This window comes from Phycodurus eques, chromosome 9 (assembly GCF_024500275.1).
Source record: "Phycodurus eques isolate BA_2022a chromosome 9, UOR_Pequ_1.1, whole genome shotgun sequence".
Taxonomy (NCBI): domain Eukaryota; kingdom Metazoa; phylum Chordata; class Actinopteri; order Syngnathiformes; family Syngnathidae; genus Phycodurus; species Phycodurus eques.
The window spans coordinates 14,259,394-14,279,419 of NC_084533.1; the positions used below are offsets into that span (position 1 = coordinate 14,259,394).

Sequence of the window (20,026 nt, forward strand, 5' to 3'; positions counted from 1 at the left end):
TCGCACGGTAGCAGTCAGTCAGTCACGTCGGTATGAGAAAAGGAAACAAAAGAGCTCGACTGCGTTGAGTTTTGTCACAGTGACAAACAACTATTTTTGGAGACTATTATTAAGAGCAGTTTCCTCGACGCGCAGACAATGCTGAGACAACTCGTCTGCATTGTAGCACGCAAGGAAGGGTGACGACAAGAAGCAAGGTGGCTAATGCTACTACCCTAGTAGCTGACTGCCACTTTAGTTTTAAGGTAAGAACTTCGTGTCTCCATTTTTAATTTTTCAATTTTTTACTTTTTGGTCGACTTTATTTTGTACTGCAGTTCCTTCCAAGAAAGATCGGTTTTTACTCCGCAGCTTACTAAATAGTGAAGTCGTACACAATGTGTTTTCTTCAGCGAAGCAAGTCAGCAAATAGCCTTCCTGTTTGCTCAGTGTTTCCTCACATTCGGGGTGAAACCAGCACCGATTTTCTTTTGAATCATCAATCGAAGAATAACCAGATTTCTGTACCGTCACTCATTTGCTGCCATATTCAAACAGGTAATTACTGTCGTCTGTGGTCCTTTGTACCATTCCCCTGATGACTAACTTTAAACAAGTAGTTATGTTTATACTAGACTTTACGCCGATCTGATCGGTGTGATCGGTATCGACCGATAATTAGGATTTTATAATAGTCATAATAATAGTCATAATTCGCCGATCCGGTCAATGACGTCATCGATCGGCTCCGCACAAGACATTTAACTCCGCGTCGCCGTCGCGTATGAATCCAAAAGCTAGTTTTTTTAAGCCATGTCACGTGTCTTGTGGCGCAGTACTGTAACTATCTGACGGCCAAGAAAGTTGTTTTCATTCTTGTCGGTGTGGGACAATTTTGTGGTCTCTCAGACAAACAACACGTAAGTTATTTGCAGTCTGTGCACAACTGAAGTGAGTTAGAGTAAGTATTAATTAAATAATTTAATTGCAAAATAAAGTAAATTAGCCGGCACGGTGAGCAACTGGTTAGCACATCTGCCTCACAGTTCTAGGGACTGGGGTTCAAATCCCGGCCCCGCCTCTGTGGAGTTTGCATGTTCTCCCCGTGCCTGGGGGGGTTTTCTCCGGATACTCCAGACTACAAATAACGAATTTTGCGGATAATTAATGGCCATTGAAAATAATTTCATTTTAAAGCATTCCGAAGATGTGTTCTCCCCGTGCCTGCGTGGGTTTTCGCCGGGCACTCCGGTTTCCTCCCACATCCCAAAATCATGCATGGTAGGTTGATTGAAGACTCTAAATTACCCGTAGGTGCGAATGTAAGTGTTTGTTTGTTTGTATGTGACCTGCGATTGGCTGGCGACCGGTTCAGGGTGTACCGTGCCTCCTGCCCGAAGATAGCTGGGATAGGCTCCAGCAGCCCGCGACCCTAGTGAGGATAAGCGGCAAAGAAAATGGATGGAATAAAGTAATGTAATTACAGTAACTTAGCACCCATTATTTCTGTAATGTTGATTTGACCTAAACTTATGTCAGTGGACAATCCTTGAATGCCCCCTAGAGGTCATTGATGTTTTCACTTTTGTCTAAAATGCTAGAGAATAATTTTGAGCTGGGGTGGGCTCCAGCACGCCCGCGACCCTATGGGGATAAGCGGTACAGAAAAATTGCCTGATGAAAGTTGTCCTTTTGTTTTAGAATCATGACACAGGAAGGCAGTGTGTGTGACGTCACCCTTGGTGTGGGGGGCATGACTTGTGGCTCCTGTGTCCAATCCATAGAGCAGAAAATTGGTTCTCTGCAAGGTGTAATACACATAAAGGTAATTACTATTTGTTCATTTAATAACTGATTTCATCTCACCACCAGCAGTGTGCAGACCTATGACACAAATGCTTCCGGTTCAAACCACAATCTTAATCACGTTGTGATAATTCTTAAAATCTGAACACATAGGGATTGAGATTTCTGTTTGTATTAAACTGATCAAAGATGACGTTTTGCAGCGCATTCTTGACTAGCCAGGCCAATCTTGATTTAAAACCAGGTAATAGCAATGTAGCCACAAGGGCTAAATTGCAGTAATTGAGGCCTGTTTTTTTTGTTTACCCCCAGGCTGAGATTAAATGACAAAGATAATGCAGTTGTATGTTCAAGATGGAGTTCTGCCCTTTGCAGGACTCTGACAGCCGGTCGATACGCCGCACCCACAGGAAATGTTATTTGTCTTTGTCTTTTTACAGAATCTCGGCCCTCTTATGGTAATCTATATATATGTGGTATTCTTAGACCTTAGTCCCAATTCTCATTGAAACAAAAACAAATATCTAATCCAGAGTGCTAAACCTCCACTTTGCTTTGCAATGTATCACTGAGTCAAATGATCCCTCCAGTGTGTCACATGTTTCTGCTTTCTGAAAGAAGAGAACAACAAGGATCATCATGTTGTTAAAAGCATGTGGACCCAGTTTATAATCTTTCTTTCATACTGCAGTAATAATGTAGATAAAATAGTCTTTCAGTTGGCGTTAATTTGAGCCTGAAATGACATTTAGTGAAAATGTACAGTAAATGAAGGTAGTATTTATGGTTACATTTTAAAAATGGCCCTTATCTGAATAAAATGAGTAAAAACTTACAGAAATATTTTAACACCCACTGTTTGTGTTTAGTCTCATGTTCTTCATGTAACACCCCTGGTTGAGGCTGTTCTTGTGGAAACTAGTGTCACCCAAAAAAGCAAAACATGCCCTGCACGTTACTTATGTGATGCTCGTTGAACTATGCCATGAGATATGCTGAGGTGCTCGAAATCATGCCTGATGGTGGTTCCAACTATGACGTTTAGAGGCGTGTTTTTCCATAATAATTTGGATTGTAAACTTTATTCATCAAGTTTCTAATGAAATACTGGGGTATCGTTACCTTTTTCTATTCACTTTATCCTGCCTTGCTTAAGTAGTAGATGCACTTTCACGCTGTGTTGTTCTCAGAAACACCATGAGGACAATTTCTGGAATTCCTCTTTTTTGAATTAGTCGTTCTTTTTGTCATTATACATCCCAAATACATATCCTTCTTTGCTGCCTACTTGAAAAATGGTTATGAATTTTATTGACAAAAGTCTCCAAACCAATCGAACGAAATTTTTATTGAATTTTGTAAATCCTTTTGAAAGTAATTTCAACACATGGTTGTTCTTATTTTGTAGGTCTCTTTAGAGCAGACGAATGCCACAATCATTTTTAATGACAGCCAACAGAGCGTAACATCCCTGTTAGAGGCCATCGATGACATGGGGTTTGAATCAAGTTTATCTACGTCCGGCGCGACCACACCCGTTTGCACTGACACCCAGCTGATCCCAACATCAGGACTGACGTCTGTAGCTCGAAGGGAGGCTATGGAGATGCTGTCTCAGATTCCAGGAGTACTGGATGTCAGAGAGAGTCAGACGGAAGAGGGCCTCACCGTCACCTTTGCCTCGTCTTTGACAGCAGTGAAGGAGCTCACTGAAGTCATTTTGAGCCTCTCGCCATCTGAGAATGCCACTCCTAGCAGCCCTGTGCCCAAAGACTTGCGCATATCTTCATCTCACAACACCGAAACCAGAGCAGCGCTCCTGAAGATGAGCATTGAAGGCATGACCTGTCATTCCTGCACCACCACGATTGAGGGGAAGATTGGAAAATTGAAAGGGATTGAAAAGGTCAAAGGTGAAACCTAATTATTGATCATGCTGTTTAATACACTGTCATTGTAGTTTTCACTGGTGTCGAACTGCACTGAATCCTAATGAGCGCTGTAGCCAAAATGAGTCAACACAATAGGCAAGGCAAGGGAAATGTATTTATATAGGTTACTCAATGTGCTTTACATGGTTAAAAACATTTTAAAAACAAAGATCAAAAGACATTTAAGAAACAAAGTACAGAAAAATAAAAGACAGCTTTCTAAAATTTCTAAAGAGAAGTATGGTGCAAGAAAGATCATTTAAAAAAAATGGAAATGCTCTAAAATGCTTAATCATAAGCATGAGGAAAAAAATAATAGTTTTCCACCTGTACTTAAAAACATTCACACTTAGAGCTGACTTCACTTCGGTTGGCAGCTTATTCCATTTGTGTGCAGCATAATGGCTAAATGCTGCTTCACCATCTTTGCTTTGGATTCTGTGCTCCTCCATTTGAACTGAGTCTGTCGATCTCAGAGCCCTACTGGGTTTGTATTCCATTAGTATATCTTTTATGTATTCAGGACCTAAACCATTTAGTGATTTATAGACCAGTAGCAGAACTTTAAAATATATTCTAAAGGTGACAGGGAGCTAGCGTTGAGGCTTTAGAATTGGAGTAATATGTTCTGATCTCTTTGTTCTGGTCAGATCCCGAGCTGCAGCCTTCTGAATGAGCTGCAGCTGGTTAATGCTCTTTTGGGGGAGTCCAGTCAGGAGACTATTACAATAGTCAAGTCTACTGGAGATAAAAGCATGCATTAATTTCTCCTGGTCTTCTTGGAACATGCACCCCTTCACTCTGGATATGTTCTTCAACTGGTAGAAGGCTGAGACAAAGTTTTCAGGATTAGTTATATAACACTAGTACATGAATACTAAATATGGCTGTGAGAATGTAAATTAAAACTGACCATTATTCTTGTCTTTTGTAGAAGCTGAAGATTTTATACAGCCTGCGGCTCTGTTGACATTTGTGTTTTTCCACTCTCTAATTTTTCGCAGTAATTTTAGATTCTCAGGAAGCTACGATTGTGTACCTGCCTTACCTCATCAGTGTTCAGACCATCATTGACCAGATTTCTTTGGCCGGCTTTAAGGCCTGTGTAAAGTCTAAACCACGCCCTCTGCAATTGTCCATTGGTGAAGTTGAACGTTTTGCTGATTCTCAAAAAACGAGTGCTTCTTTGCCATTAGACACTTCTCAAGAGACAGAAATCTTTATTGACACGACTCTGGTGGCGCTCAGGGTGAAAGGCATGCACTGTCAATCCTGTGTGGTCTATATCCAAGACAATATCTCCACGTTACCTGGTGTATCCTCTGTGGTGGTCTCTCTCGAGGAGGAGAAAGCCTCAATCTGCTTTGATCCACTGAAAGTCGCAGTGCCTCAGTTGCAGCAGGCAATTGAAGCACTTCCTCCGGGCAACTTCAAGACTCAACCCTGGGACTCTTCTGGGGTTCTAAGCCCTCCAGCAAACTCCCCTCCACCTGCTTTATCTTCACCTCAACCGTTTGAAGGATTCCTGGCCAAACCTGCTGTTTCCCAACCTTGTTTTATCCAGCCTCTGGCATCCATGGCCAAGATTTACATTGAGGGCATGACATGCAATTCCTGCGTCCAGTCAATAGAAGGCATGATGTCTCAGAGGAAAGGTGTGATGTCAGCCCACGTCTCTCTGGCCGATCAGCAGGGCTTTTTTGAATATGACCCCCTGTTGACCTCCTCAGAAGAGCTGAGGGATGCCATAGAAGATATGGGATTTGATGCCTCCATACCCGGTGAGACTATCACCATCATCAATTTTAATAGAATAATAAAATTCTGCTGTAATACTGTCATGTTATATTATTGTTAATCAAGTTTTTTTTCCTGCAATGATTTGTTGCCCACAGAGCCCAATCCCCTCCCAACTGTGTCATGTCCCAGTGTCCTCAAGTCTTCAAGTGTAGCACCAATGAAAGATAAGGAACTCGACAGCAGCCCCCTCAAACAGATACCCCTGGATTGCAAAAGGGACAAGAGAGACAAGCACTCAAGTGCCGACAAGTGTTTCATCCAGATTCGAGGCATGACCTGCGCGTCATGTGTGGCAAACATTGAGCGAAACCTCAAAAATGAATCTGGTCGGTAACATTATGTAGAGAACATGTTTTCTTTTAAATTGAATCATTTGTAGACTTCAAAATATTCATTTTTGGCAGGTATCTACACCGTTCTGGTAGCATTAATGGCCAGTAAGGCCGAGGTGCGGTATAATGCCGAAATGATTGACCCTGTGAAGATTGTAGAGTGTGTAAACGAGCTCGGCTTCTCTGCCTCAGTCATGGAGAATTATGAAGGTTCAGATGGAAACCTGGAATTAGTGGTGAGTTATATGTCAGTTGTTTATTCAACACTGTAATTACATACACAATAATAAAAAATAAAAAAAAATCCATATATAGTTGAAAAAGATGACTATGTAATGCAGAGGTCGTCAACTACTGGGCCGCAGTAGTGTTAAATCATTTCACGTCACCTTGTTAAACCTCTGTACCTTTCGTCTGTTTATTCCACCTATTTCCAGGTAAGGGGAATGACTTGTGCTTCATGTGTCCACAAAATCGAATCCAGCCTTATGAAAGAAAATGGGATTATATATGCCTCTGTTGCCTTAGCAACCAACAAAGCACACATTAAGTACGACTCCGAAGTGATAGGACCACGAGACATCATCAAGCTGATTAGGGTACGACACTTCTTTGGTGCTGTTCAGTATTTGTATTTGTTCAATAGTTGTCAGTCGGAATGAAAATGAATTTACTTTTAAGATAAAGTTGGAGGTTGAGTTTTGAAACAAATTTAACAAAATCAATGCTGTATTGTGTTTTTAGAATTTGGGTTTTGAAGCATCACTGGTGAGAAGGGACCGTGCTGCCAGCCACTTGGACCACAGCAAAGAGATACGACAGTGAGAAGAATTTTGCAACAAATGCAATATCTTAACAAAACTCTTTGCTCTACATACTTTGGAATTCTGAGATTGAAGTACTAAAAATCAATCCCACATATAAAACATTTTGCTACTTTCAAAAACCTAACAACAGTGTATTTACGATAACTCACAATTGCTTTCCACTTTTTTGATCAATTAAACACACACACAGTCACACAGCAGCTATAAATAAACAGATGACTGAATAAATATTTTAAATACATTGTACACAAGATAAGAGAAAATAAGTCAATTGAAAATCAAATGTTATAGTTGTTAAAATAATAATAATATAATTGAACTGAAAGCCTGTCTGTGACGGTAAATCTCAAGTTCACATACGTTTTGAGGGGCCACAAGAAGGCTCTTCCAGAGACATGATCCAAAATAGATGAGGAAAAAGCTGCCCTTTTGGGAGTTATAGTAGTTCTAGTTATAGTGCTCAGTTGCCATAAGTTAAAAAGATGAACAAAATCTCATGAAATAAGTCCCATGAAATGAAGACCTGTTACCGCCGGGGGCATGAGATTTTAGCATCCTTTATATTGTGTTTGAATTTGGGGAAAATTCATTATATTGATGTTTCTCTGAGTAACTTCAAATGTTTCTGCTCTCTGAGGTGGAGGAAGTCTTTCCTGGTGAGCCTAATATTCTGTTTGCCGGTGATGGGTATGATGATATACATGATCATCATGGACCACCAGATGAACGTTTCACACCAGCACAACGCCACGGCCAAGGACCTCAACCTCTTCCATGCCACCATGTTCCTGGAGAGACAGTTGCTCCCAGGCCTCTCTGTCATGAACCTCCTCTCTTTCCTCTTTTGTGTGCCTGTGCAGGTGAGTCATAAGGTTTCTTACCTACTCCTCCACCTGTGTGTGTAGATCAGTGGCTGAAGCCTTTCTTATAAGTCTTCTCTATTTAGTTCATTGGCGGTCGCTACTTCTACATTCAAGCCTACAAAGCAGTGAAACACAGATCTGCCAACATGGACGTGCTTATAGTCCTGGCCACCTCCATAGCCTTCACGTACTCCTCCATCGTACTAATAGTGGCCATGGTGGAGAAAGCAAAAGTCAACCCCATCACCTTTTTCGACACACCGCCTATGCTCTTTGTCTTCATCTCCATGGGACGCTGGTTGGAGCAGATAGCCAAGGTTGAAATTATTGATAAGACATTGAATGTACCATGTGGAATTGCAGTAGCCCATATATTTTTCTCTGTATTTCTTCCTTTAGAGCAAAACCTCTGAGGCTCTTTCCAAGCTCATGTCTTTGCAAGCCACTGAGGCCACAGTGGTCACTCTCAATAGCAATTCATCCATTCTAAGGTATTGCTTGCTTGTGATCCTTTTGGTCACTCACTGTGTAAATGTTTGTGCTTGGCTAAGGCCAATATGATGCAACAGAATCTCCATATTTGACATTCTCCACAGGATTACAGTGCTGTGAAAACGTGTTGGCCTCCTTCTCAAATTCTTATATTTTTGCATAGTTTCCCCACTTTAAAGTTGAAGTTCAATAATATTCTCTCAAAAATCTTGGGAATCATTCAGTTGTTTTTATTTTTTGCAAAAGACAAGCCTTTGTTATTTTTGGTCAGTAGTGGTTTTCGCCTTGGAACTCTGCAATGGGTGCCATTTTTGCCCAGTCTCTTCCTTATTGTTGTTTCATGAACACTGACCTTAACAGTGACCTGCAGTTCTTTAGAAGTTGTTCTTTGTGACCTCCTGGATGAGGCATTGCTGTTCTCTTGTGATAATCTTTGTAGGCCAGCCACTCCTGGGTAGGTTCACCCGTGTTCCATAATTTCTCCATTTGAGGTTCATGGCTCTCCCTATGGTTCGGTGGAATCCTAAAACTTTAGAAATGGCTTTTGTAACCCTTTCCAGACTGATTTATGTCAATTACTTTATTTCTTGACTGTTCTTGAATTTGTTTGGATCGTGCCATTTTGTTGCAGCTTTTTTAGATCTTTTGTCAGACAGGTTCTGTTTAAAGGTCAGAGGACAAAGATTTAAAAACATTTATTGAAAAAGGCATTCGTGACTAGTGGATAGAAACGTGGTCAGCTATGGGTGCCTAGCAAGCATTCCAAACTGTGCTGATCACTTAGAACCGCCATGAGAAAGACTTAGCAGAAAGAATTGAATACAGTGGTAGAGCCTGAAACCAGCTGCAGTGCCAACCTTTTTTCCTACGGCCATTGGGACCTCAACCACCAGCAAGAAAACTAATCTCGCAGCCACCACGGTGCCGCGGTGTAGCGGCGCAGACAAGAGGTGAGCATTTCCTTGTATATACCTACCGACTCTATTATGGTTACTATGGACTGGCGAGTAGGAAAAAAAGATCCACGCAATACTTCTCAGTACTATCGTCTGTACTTTTGCCTACATGACAAGCCAACAGACACGGCAAAGACTTTCTGTCTGGCGTGTTATAACGCTACTCGAGCGAGGGGCACACAATATATAGGAATACTGCATACTATGTAAAAGCTTGTGCCGAATCACTGAAACATATATGAATATATAATACGTATAGTCGTGCTAAAAAAATATTGGTACTCTTGGCGTGCCATTATTTCAAGGCATGACTGGATAAAAAGACATGCTTTTGACATACCGTCACATCGAGCCAGTGGCCACTCTCTTTTTCTGTTGTACAGCTGCTACTTGGCTGCTCGTCGTCGTCACTGTTCCGACCTCCTGATCGGCTCAAACACGTACGATTTGACGATGCCAAGTTCAGTTGGGTGCTCCTGTATGTCGAAATGCTCCTCCTCCTCATATTCCAACACGTTGCTCGCCATTGTGTATAGAGTGTAGCGCTCTGTGTTTGTCAATTAGGACGTCACTTCTGGTAGCCCTTGTGGTGGATAGAATAACCACACCCCGGTGTCTTGAGCTTCGGGTATGTTCGGGGAGGACTCAATATGCGTCATAAAAACCTCATTTTTAGCTAAACTATGATTGAAAACTTGCTGGAAGTTGCATGCATGTATTACATATAAATGCAAATATGAATTTTAACTGACCCCAGAGCTGCTTGTCATCTGACCTTTAAGTGATTTCTTAATTGAACAGTTCTGGAGGTAATCAGGCTTGGGTGTGATCAGTAAAAATTAACCAGAAGTTGTGATTACCCATAATAAATTAATGATTTAACAAGTGGGGTAATTACTTTTTCACACAGGCCCAGGTAACTTTGAATAGTTTTTATTTTTTTGCCCTAAATGAAATAACCATTTAAAAACAGCATTTTAAGTTCACTTGGGTTATATTTGTCTGATATTTACATTTTTTTGATGATGATCTTTAACATGAAAGTGGGAAACTTTGCAAAAATATAAGAATCTGAGAAGGGGTCCAACACTTTTTCACGGCACTGTATATAAAACTCTCATCCAAAAGCCCCACAAAACTAGTTATTGTACCCCACCGGGCAAAGCCCCAATGGGTACTATAGATCTTAAAATGTTTTGGTGCACAGAACACATTTGGCTTTTTTTTAGATTTTCTGTTTGTCACAGTACATGAGCTCTTAACATGGCAAAAAATATATTTGTTAATTTCGAGGAAATTAGAGATTCTTTTTTTCTTTGGTTTTATGTAATTCAGAAGACAGTTTCATTTGAACTGCAGGTGGTAGTAGTGTGCATTAAGGACATACCGTGGAGGAAATTATTATTTGATCCCTCACTGATTTTGTAAGTTCACCCACTGACAAAGACACTAGCATTCTATAATTTTAATGGTAGTTTTATGTTAACAGTGAGAGACAGAATATCTAAAATAAAATCACGTTTTAAAAAAAAAAAGATAAAAACGTCTTTGCATTTCATTTAGTGAAATATTTCATCATCTACCAACAATAAACGTGGCTTCCACAAACAAGTCCTCTCACTTTAAGAGAGTACTCCTAATCTAAACCCATTAGCTGTGCGAAAGACACCTATTTCAACTTGTTACCAGTAGAAAGACACCTGTTCACAGAATCAATCAATTAGACACCAACGTCTCAATCATGGTTAAGACCAAAGAACCTTCTAAGGACATCAGGGACAAGATTGTAGACCTGCACAAGGCTGGAATAGGCTACAAGACATTGGCAAGAGGCTGGGTAAGAAGGAGACAACTGTTGGTGCAATAATTAGAAAATGGAATAAACATAAAATTTAACCTTGTGGGGGGTATCAATGATCAAGAGAAAAGTGAGGCCCAGAACTACACGGGAGGAGCTTGTTAAAGATCTCAAGGCAGCTGAGACCACAGTTACCAAGACAAATATTGGTAACACACTACACCGTAATAGATTAAAATCCTGCACCGCCTGTAAGGTCCCCCTGCTCAAGAAGGCACATGTACAGGCCCGTCCGAAGTTTGACAATAATCACCTGAATGATTGCGAGAAGGTGATGTGGGCACATGAGACAAAAATTGAGCTGTTTGTAATCAATTTGACTGGACTGTGTTTGGAGGAAGAATAATTAAGACTATGACCCCAAGAACACCATCCCCACTGTGAAGCATGGAGGTTGAAGCATTATGCTTTGGGGGTGTTTTTCTGGAAAGGGGGCAGGTAAACTTCACCGCATCGAGGGAAATGTGGATGGAGCCTTCTACTGTGAAATCCTGGGTGACAACCTCCTCCTCTCACCCGGAAAATGTATGATGGGTCGTGGATGGGGCTTCCAGCACGACGATGACCTAAGGCACACAGCCAAGGAAATGAAAGAGTGGCTAAAGAAGAAGCACATTAAGGTCATGGAGCAGCCAAGCCAGTCTCTAGACTTAAATCCCATAGAAAATCTGTGGAGGGAGCTGAAGCTTCCGAGTTGTCAAGGCACAGACTCGAAACCTTATGGATTAGGAGAGAATCTGCAACGAGGAGTGGTCCTCTGTACTGGCCAATAAGGGGTTCTCCACCAACTACCAAGTTATGTTTTGATAGGAGATCAAATACATGTTTCCCTCAGTTAGGGTTGCAAAATAATCTACCGTATTTTTCACACTATAAATCTCAGTGTTTGTCATAGTTTAGCCGGGGGTGCGATTTATACTCCGGAGCGATGTATATGTGAAATTATTAACACATTATTATATAATTTCACATTATTTTCACACTGACAACCGCAAGGGGACGCTCTAGGCCTGTGTATCTGTACCTGCTACTTCTGTACCTCTGAAAATTGATCATTTCAACATTAGCGGTAACGTTAGCTGAATGTGTTACGTTAGCATACCGTCCACCTATTCAACCTGATGCTCTCTATTCTATTTTTTATTATAAATTGCCTTTCAAGATGAAATGTCTGTTCTTGGTGTTGGAGTTTATCAAATAAATTTCCCCAGACGAATGCAATTTATAGTCCAGTGCGACTTATGTTTTTTTTCCTTCTTTATTATGCATTTTTTGGCTGGACCGATTTATAGTCCGGAAAATACGGTAAATTTTACGTTTTATGTGATTTTCTGGATTTCCTTTTTGATATTCTGTCTCTCCCTGTTAAAATACACCTACCATTAAAATTACGAACATATTGTTAAATGAATAGCTCCCTGACAGTGTCAATCAAAACTTTAACGTTATTTTTTTGTAAAGGCAGAATATTTGATACAGATTTGTCTTCATTATCATTATACTGTAAAAGTGGTCATGATGTTGTGCCCATATACAATATCTATAGAGTCGTCTCCAAGCACGCAATTCTTGTTGACTCGGTCTTTCCCTGTGGCTTGTTTCCAGTGAGGATCAAGTGGATGTTGAGCTGGTGCAGAGGGGTGATGTGGTAAAAGTAGTCCCTGGTGGAAAGTTTCCAGTTGATGGCAGAGTTCTTGAAGGACATTCCATGGCGGACGAGTCTCTCATCACAGGTTGGTCTCACTGTAAAAAAGCCAAGTAGTTGTAACTTTCAAATTTAGAGCTCAAAACTGGAAAGCTGATTGCTTTTAAATTATGATCTTGAAATTGGAAAGCTAATTACAATAGACGGGTTCTTTCTGACCAACTGTTGCTTTGAAACTCTAGGTGAGGCCATGCCCGTGACAAAGAAGCCAGGGAGTGTTGTGATTGCAGGCTCCATTAACCAGAATGGCTCTCTGCTTGTCAGCGCTACACATGTTGGCATGGACACCACGTTGTCACAGATTGTCAAACTAGTTGAAGAGGCTCAGACCTCAAAGGTGCGTCATGGGATTCTGAATCTGGCCTGTATGCTCTTTCTTCCATGTGATTAAGGCGTCTGATTCTCTGTGTTTCTTTTTTAGGCTCCTATCCAGCAGTATGCTGATAAGATCAGTGGCTACTTTGTACCCTTCATCGTCGGCGTGTCAGTCCTCACTTTGATTTCCTGGATTGTAATTGGGTTCCTCGATTTCCCTCTTGTGGAAAAATACTTTCCTGTGAGTGTTCTGGTGATTTACTGTATTTTCTCAAATATGGCCATCAATTAATTGCCTGTTCTCTGAATAGACAAACAAGCTGCACCTCAGATCTCAGATAGAATCCTTTTTCACCCAGGCATAAAAAAAAACAAAAAACAGTTGGTCCACTAAGTGTGATTATTTATTCTTATACATATTATAGTGTAAATACTGAACGTTATATATATATATATATATATATATATATATTAATTTGTATTTGTATATTAATAGTGTATATTATTAATCATATTAAATACAAGATATATATTATTAACATTTGTGAACAGAAATGATAAAAATGTGATTTATATTTAATCTTCTGATATTAGACTTTCACTTTTTTAACTGAACTACTTGGAAAAATTTTATTTTAATAAAATATTAAAATTTATTCAGATGCATCTATATTACCTGATAATTCCAAATCCTTTATTTTTATTTTTTTTAATATATACTTTTAGAACATGGCTGCTAATGTTCCACTTATCCATTGACGCTCTTCTGCTCTTGTCCAACCTTTTTAAAGGTTCCTGCAAAAATAGGGTTGGAAATGTTTGCAGTTCAGTTTTGTAAAATGTTCCCGTTACTCATTGCAGGGTTACGACAAGAGCATTTCCAGGACGGAGGCAGTGATTCGCTTCGCTTTTCAGGCCTCCATAACTGTGTTGTGCATTGCTTGCCCCTGCTCCCTCGGTCTGGCGACCCCAACGGCTGTCATGGTGGGCACTGGGGTTGGAGCCCAAAATGGCATCCTGATAAAAGGAGGGGAACCTCTGGAAATGGCACATAAGGTGTGTTAATAACAGTACTCAGGCATGCGTGTTGAAAATACATATGGTAATGTGCAAAAGACTTAGTCCTTCCATTCATTTCTAAACGCTCAGGCTGGTTGGTTGGGAACTAGGACCTATCTCAGCTGACTGTGCAATAGGCGGTGCACACTGTGGACTGGTTGTCAGTCAATTGCAAGGCACCTATAGACAAACAAGCACTCACATTCACACATATGGATGATTTAGTCTTAATAAACTGGAGTACCCTGAGAAAACCCACAAAGCATGGGGAAAAATGTAAACTCACAGTAGCCATGTGACAAATGGTCACTATTTTTGTGGAATTTTCTTAAGTTTTTTTTTTTTTTTTATTATTATTATTTGGAAGGAGCACTTCAAACGTCTCTAAAATCCCCCTAACAAATCAGGACAAAACAACTGATGGCTAGAGACATGGCCTATTCTACTGCCAATACTGCTCTTCTCACGAATAATGCACTGCTTAAATTGAGTTTTTAGGGTCGTTTGAGATGTCACCGTAATTTACATGGTAAATGTCGACTTGGAGAACCCTTTGGAATTTCGGCCCGTACCAGCTATTTGTTGGCTATTTGGGACTGAAACTTGTCAGCCAATCGGAGAAGGGGTTCCCCAAGTAGCAGATGAAATGAAAGAGTCCAGGAGATATTCTGAGATATGTTGTTTATTCTAATTTGAAGGTGTTTTATTGACCAGATTTTCTATCTGCGATATTACACAAAAATGTTTGCCAAAAAAAGCAACGTTATCTGACACACACAAAAAAATTCTTCAAAACCCATCATCTGATTTTCAAAATACTTAGTGCGTTGTACTTAGGTTGAAGCAGCCATTCCAGCCAGCATTTTGACAGACTGTCATTTTTGGGAAATATTTTCACATTGCTGCTCTCAGGGAGGCCTCTGCTCCGATAAGAATCCCAAATCTTGTCAGGCGGACATGCTAACCACAAGTCCACCATGCTACACAGGAAAATACATCATATGTAAGCAGCTACACCCTAGATTGGTCACTAGGCAGTCCCAGGCAAGTCTTGGGTTACTGCTGGTTTAATTGACATTTTTCCAGAGCAGTCATTTTGAACATTAAGGAAACAGGTTATGCCAATAATATAAAATTAATTTCCACAAAACTTTATTGAGGGATGTTGCATTAACAGTTCTGCCTGGGTGTAATTCTAGCTGTATTGGGTGATTTTCTAACACAATCCTAAGACTTTTTAACAATACTGTAGATGCTTCTAGATTCCTGGGCAAATACCGTCGAAGGTTTCTCTGTTTAAATTACTAAAAGAAAACATAATTTCACAGGTCCAATCAGTGGTGTTTGATAAGACCGGGACCATTACATATGGCGCTCCAGACGTTATCCAGGTCAAAATAGTTGTGGAAGGTAACAAGATGCCTCGCTCTCGGCTGCTCGCCATCGTGGGCACAGCAGAGAACAACAGCGAGCACCCTCTGGGAGCGGCTATCACCAAGTACTGCAAGCAGGTTGGTTTCAACCTAAACCATTTAAGTGCTGTTTTCTGAGCACTAGGATAGGTGACAATACATTGCTATGTGCATGCAGGAGCTTGGCACAGACTCGCTCGGCATGTGCACAGACTTCCAGGCCGTGCCGGGCTGCGGCATCCGGTGTCTGGTCACCAACACAGAGATGCTGTCAAAGCATGCAGACAGCGACAGCGAGGACAACAACCAACGCAACAGCATGCTTGTTCAGATGAGAGACACCCTCACGTCCACCAGCTCCCATCCTCTTATCATGGACCCACAGCCACTCAGTACGCCACATTTCCAACACTCATTTTCTACTCTATGTTGTGGTGTTAATTAAGTGTTGTGTGTCTTCAGGCCTGGCCCAGACTGCAAGCTACATCGTCCTCATTGGCAATCGTGAGTGGATGAGGAGGAATTGTCTGCAGATCCCGCATGATATCGATAATGCCATGACCGAGCATGAGCGCAAAGGACGCACTGCCGTCCTGGTTGCTGTAGACAGTGAGTACAGAAAGTGAAAACACAAGAATGTTATAGATTTAAAATATGAAAAGAAAATGTTTAACTTTAGCTGCCTTTTAGATCTGCTGTGTGCCATGATAGCCATAGCGGACACAGTGAAACCGGAAGCTGAGTTGGCAGTCCAAACTCTGACCAGCATGGGCTTGGAGGTTGTGTTGATGACGGGAGATAACAGCAAGACGGCACGGGCCATTGCTGCACAGGTGGGCCTCACTCGCAGAAATGTGTTATCTCTGTGGCTGCATATTCATTTTAATACACATTGGCGCTCATCAAGCCTTTCGGGAAAATGTGCCATCACCATTATAAATAATGTCACACTACAATTCTGTGTGTGGTTGCAAAAGGGTGGAACATTTCCAGAAAGTTTTTGGTAAATTTCCATGGAAAGTTTAGCTGGGAAATTTGGAAAGTAACCATATGACACATGACAAGCATAGATACAAACCTTTTGTTTTGTCATGGTTAGACATGCAAGCAAATAATACAATTAAAAAGTATGACATTTTAAGTTTGAAATATTTGATTGAATAACCATTTATTTCATTGAAGAACAAAATCATGTTAAATGTTGTGTTAAATATTACTCATCCCGCAGACCCAACAGATTCATAAACAAAATTTCATTCACAACATTAAATGAAAAGAGCCTCTCTCCTTTCAAAAAGGTCTAGGTCAAGGGTTTCAAACCTACAGCCCGTAGGCCACAACTGGGCCGTCAGAGGGTCCAATCTGGCCTGTGTGGGATGGAGAACACATTATTGTCACACACACAAAAATCCAGGCATGAGGGGGGAATGTGAAAAATAATCTCTTTTACTGTCCAACACTGCCTCACACAGCACATCAGCAACAATTACAGCCATGTGACAACAATAGCTGGAGATTGTCTACTGAAGATTAAAGGGCCCTTTTTCCAGGTTTGAAGGACCCCAAGTTATGACTATAACTTTAGCACTCTTACTCAACTGCAACCCAAAGCACATCAGCAGCAATTACAGCCACGTGTGACGACAATAGCTAGATGTTGTCACTTGAAAATTACAGGACCCTTATTATGGGTTTGAAGGACCCCATTACAGTCTCAGATGTCTTAGCCACTAATAATAGTCTCTTGCACATAAACATATTCAGTTGTACCAAAATAATGATATATATATATATATATATATATATATATATATATATATATATATATATATATGGTAGGAAGCATTTATGTTGTTAATTAACTTATGAACCTAATATTGTCCACCAACATTACTCCCTCTGTAGAAATATTTTAAACAATTGAATAGTAGAAAATGTCAGTAAACAGCTTTAGTACAAAAGAGTTTGGTTTGGGTTTGTTTTTTTTCATGCACCGCCACAATTTTTTTGTTTTTATTTATGCATTTACAAGGTACGTGGATAACTGCACTTTTTTTCTGAATATTTCCCGCTGTATTTTGCATGGTGTGACGAGTCAGTTGAGGTTGTCAAGATTTTCGGATGGATGCAAAAATTTATAGACATGTATGATGATTTCTAGAGCTTAACAGAGTTCTTTTTTTGATCAGTGTGATCGGTATCGGCCGATTATTAGCATTTTATGCTGATCGGCTTTCATGTCATAATTAGCCGATGCAATCAATGACATAATCGATCGGCTCCGCAAAAGACATTTAACTCCGTGTCGCCGTCTCGTATGAATCCAAAAGCTAGTTTATTTTTAGCATTGTCTTGTGGCGGAGTACTGTAACTATCTGACGGCCAAGAACGTTTATTTATTTATTTATTTTTCCCCTCCCAATCTTGTTGGTGAAAAAACACATCCTCGGTGTGGGACTATTTTGCGGTGTCTCAGACAAACAACACGTTAAGTTATTTGCAGTCTGGGCACAGCTGAAGTACGTCGTGGGGAACGTCAGCTAAATGCTTCAACACAACAAATTTGATCGGGCACCTGTAGAATGTACACAAGGAGGAACATGCCGCGTTCACGCAACGCAGCATGGTGGGGGAAGGAAAAGCCAAACGGACGCAAACTCTGGACAACACCCGTACATATAGGCGGGACAGTGAGAAAGTTAGAGTAAGTGTGTCATTAACAGTATTTATTAAAGTAATTTAATTGCAAAATAATTTAATTCCAGTAAGTTAGCACCCATTATTTCTGTCATGTTGTAATGTTGATTTGACCTAAACCTATGTCAGTGGCCCATCCTTGAATGCCCCCTAGTGGTCATTGATGTTTTCACTTTTGTCTAAAATGCTAGAGAATAGTTTTGAGCTGGGATGGACTCCAGCACGCCCGCGACCCTAGTGAGGATAAGCGGTACAGATAATGGATGGATGGATGGATACAGTACTCAGTATACAGTACACAGGTATATACAACCCCAATTCCAATGAAGTTGGGACGTTGTGGTAAACAAATAAAAACAGAATACAATTATTTGTAAATCACGTTCAACCTATATTTAATTGAATGCACTACAAAGACAAGATACGTAATGTTCAAACTGATAAACGTGATTGTTTTTAGCAAATAATCATTAACTTAGAATTTTATGGGCCTCGTGTCCTCCGGGCCAAAGAGGAAAAGAACCATCCGGATTGTTATGGATGCAAAGTTCAAAAGCCAGCATCTGTGATGGTATGGGGCTGTGTTCGTGCCAATGGCATGGGTAATTTACACATCTGTGAAGGCACCATTAATGGTGAAAGGTACATACAGGTTTTGGAGAAACATATGCTGCCATCCAAGCAACATCTTTTTCATGGACAGCCCTGCTTATTTCAGCAAGACAATGCCAAACCACTTTCTGCAGGTGGTACAACAGCGTGGCTTCGTAGTAAAAAAGTGCAAGTAGTATGCTAGATTGCCCTGTTTGAACATGAAGTATCTTGTCTTTATAGTGTATTCAATTAAATATAGGTTGAACATGATTTGCAAATCATTGTGTTCTATTTTTATTCAAGTTTAACACAATGTCCCAACTTGGGAATTGGGGTTGTACATAAAAGCTGGTTGTTTTAGTCAGAATTCTGCTAAAATGTATTTTCCCCAACTATATTTACGGTAAGTTTTCTATTAAGAGCCAACTTTTAATTTAATCAATTCCTGGTTAATTCTCTTTGAGAATTAATGCAATTTTGCAGTCATAAATCTAAATATTGAACCCACTTGCATGTCTTCTCCCTGCCTCAGGTGGGCATCAGGAAGGTGTTTGCGGAGGTGCTGCCCTCCCACAAGGTGGCCAAGGTGGAGCAGCTGCAGCAGTCGGGAAAAAGGGTCGCCATGGTGGGCGACGGCATCAATGATTCACCCGCTCTGGCCATGGCAGACTGTCGGAATTGCCATTGGAACCGGCACTGATGTGGCCATCGAGGCAGCTGACGTGGTCTTGATCAGGGTGCGAATGTTTTGCTCTTATGCTCTCATAAGAAAATGTGCCATTCTGATTAGAACTGTTAGAGAAGTGCTGTTTTGGTTACAAGTTTATTTCCTTAAGAAAATACCTCTGGAGCCATCAATCAAAACTGAACTTTATTATGTTTGTAAAGGCAGAATTGTTGGATACAGATCCTGTATTGATTTTGAGCAGTGTTGGGCAAACTTTTATGCTCAAGGGTCACATTTGATTTTGAAAATGGAAAGTAATTTGTAGATGAAGTATAAAAAAAAAAAATAGAAAATGGATGGATAGTTTAAATGTGTGTGTGACATACCGTCGTCGGGAGGAAACGCCGTATGTCCAAATATGGTCAATGTAATTAATTAATTCATTCATTTTCTGTACCGCTTATCCTCACTAGCGTCGCGGGCGTGGTGGAACCTATCCTAGCTATCTTCGGGCGAGAGGCGGGGTACACCCTGACCTGGTCGCCAGCCAATCGCAGGGCACATATAACAAACAACCATTCGCACTCACATTCACACTTACGGACAATTTAGTGTCTTCATTTAACCTACCACCCATGTTTTTGGGATGTGGGAGAAAACTGGAGTACCCGGAGAAAACCCGCGCAGGCACTGGAAGAACTTACAAACTCCACACAGGCAAGGCTGGATTTGA

At 40.7% G+C, this 20,026-nt stretch overlaps 1 protein-coding gene across 1 annotated transcript in view; it reads left to right on the forward strand.

Moving 5' to 3' along the window:
• The window catches only part of atp7a (ATPase copper transporting alpha), a 25,845-nt gene continuing 5,819 nt past the window's right edge, over nucleotides 1-20,026 (forward strand). The window contains 21 exon segments of the mRNA XM_061684964.1: nucleotides 1-245; nucleotides 1,681-1,804; nucleotides 3,194-3,698; nucleotides 4,721-5,497; nucleotides 5,612-5,842; nucleotides 5,921-6,084; nucleotides 6,286-6,447; nucleotides 6,593-6,669; nucleotides 7,313-7,535; nucleotides 7,622-7,855; nucleotides 7,938-8,029; nucleotides 12,450-12,577; nucleotides 12,732-12,886; nucleotides 12,971-13,105; nucleotides 13,726-13,920; nucleotides 15,252-15,434; nucleotides 15,514-15,727; nucleotides 15,798-15,944; nucleotides 16,026-16,168; nucleotides 19,159-19,296; nucleotides 19,298-19,363. Of these exon segments, the coding sequence (XP_061540948.1) occupies nucleotides 1,685-1,804; nucleotides 3,194-3,698; nucleotides 4,721-5,497; nucleotides 5,612-5,842; nucleotides 5,921-6,084; nucleotides 6,286-6,447; nucleotides 6,593-6,669; nucleotides 7,313-7,535; nucleotides 7,622-7,855; nucleotides 7,938-8,029; nucleotides 12,450-12,577; nucleotides 12,732-12,886; nucleotides 12,971-13,105; nucleotides 13,726-13,920; nucleotides 15,252-15,434; nucleotides 15,514-15,727; nucleotides 15,798-15,944; nucleotides 16,026-16,168; nucleotides 19,159-19,296; nucleotides 19,298-19,363 (4,089 nt within the window). The 5' untranslated portion in view covers nucleotides 1-245; nucleotides 1,681-1,684.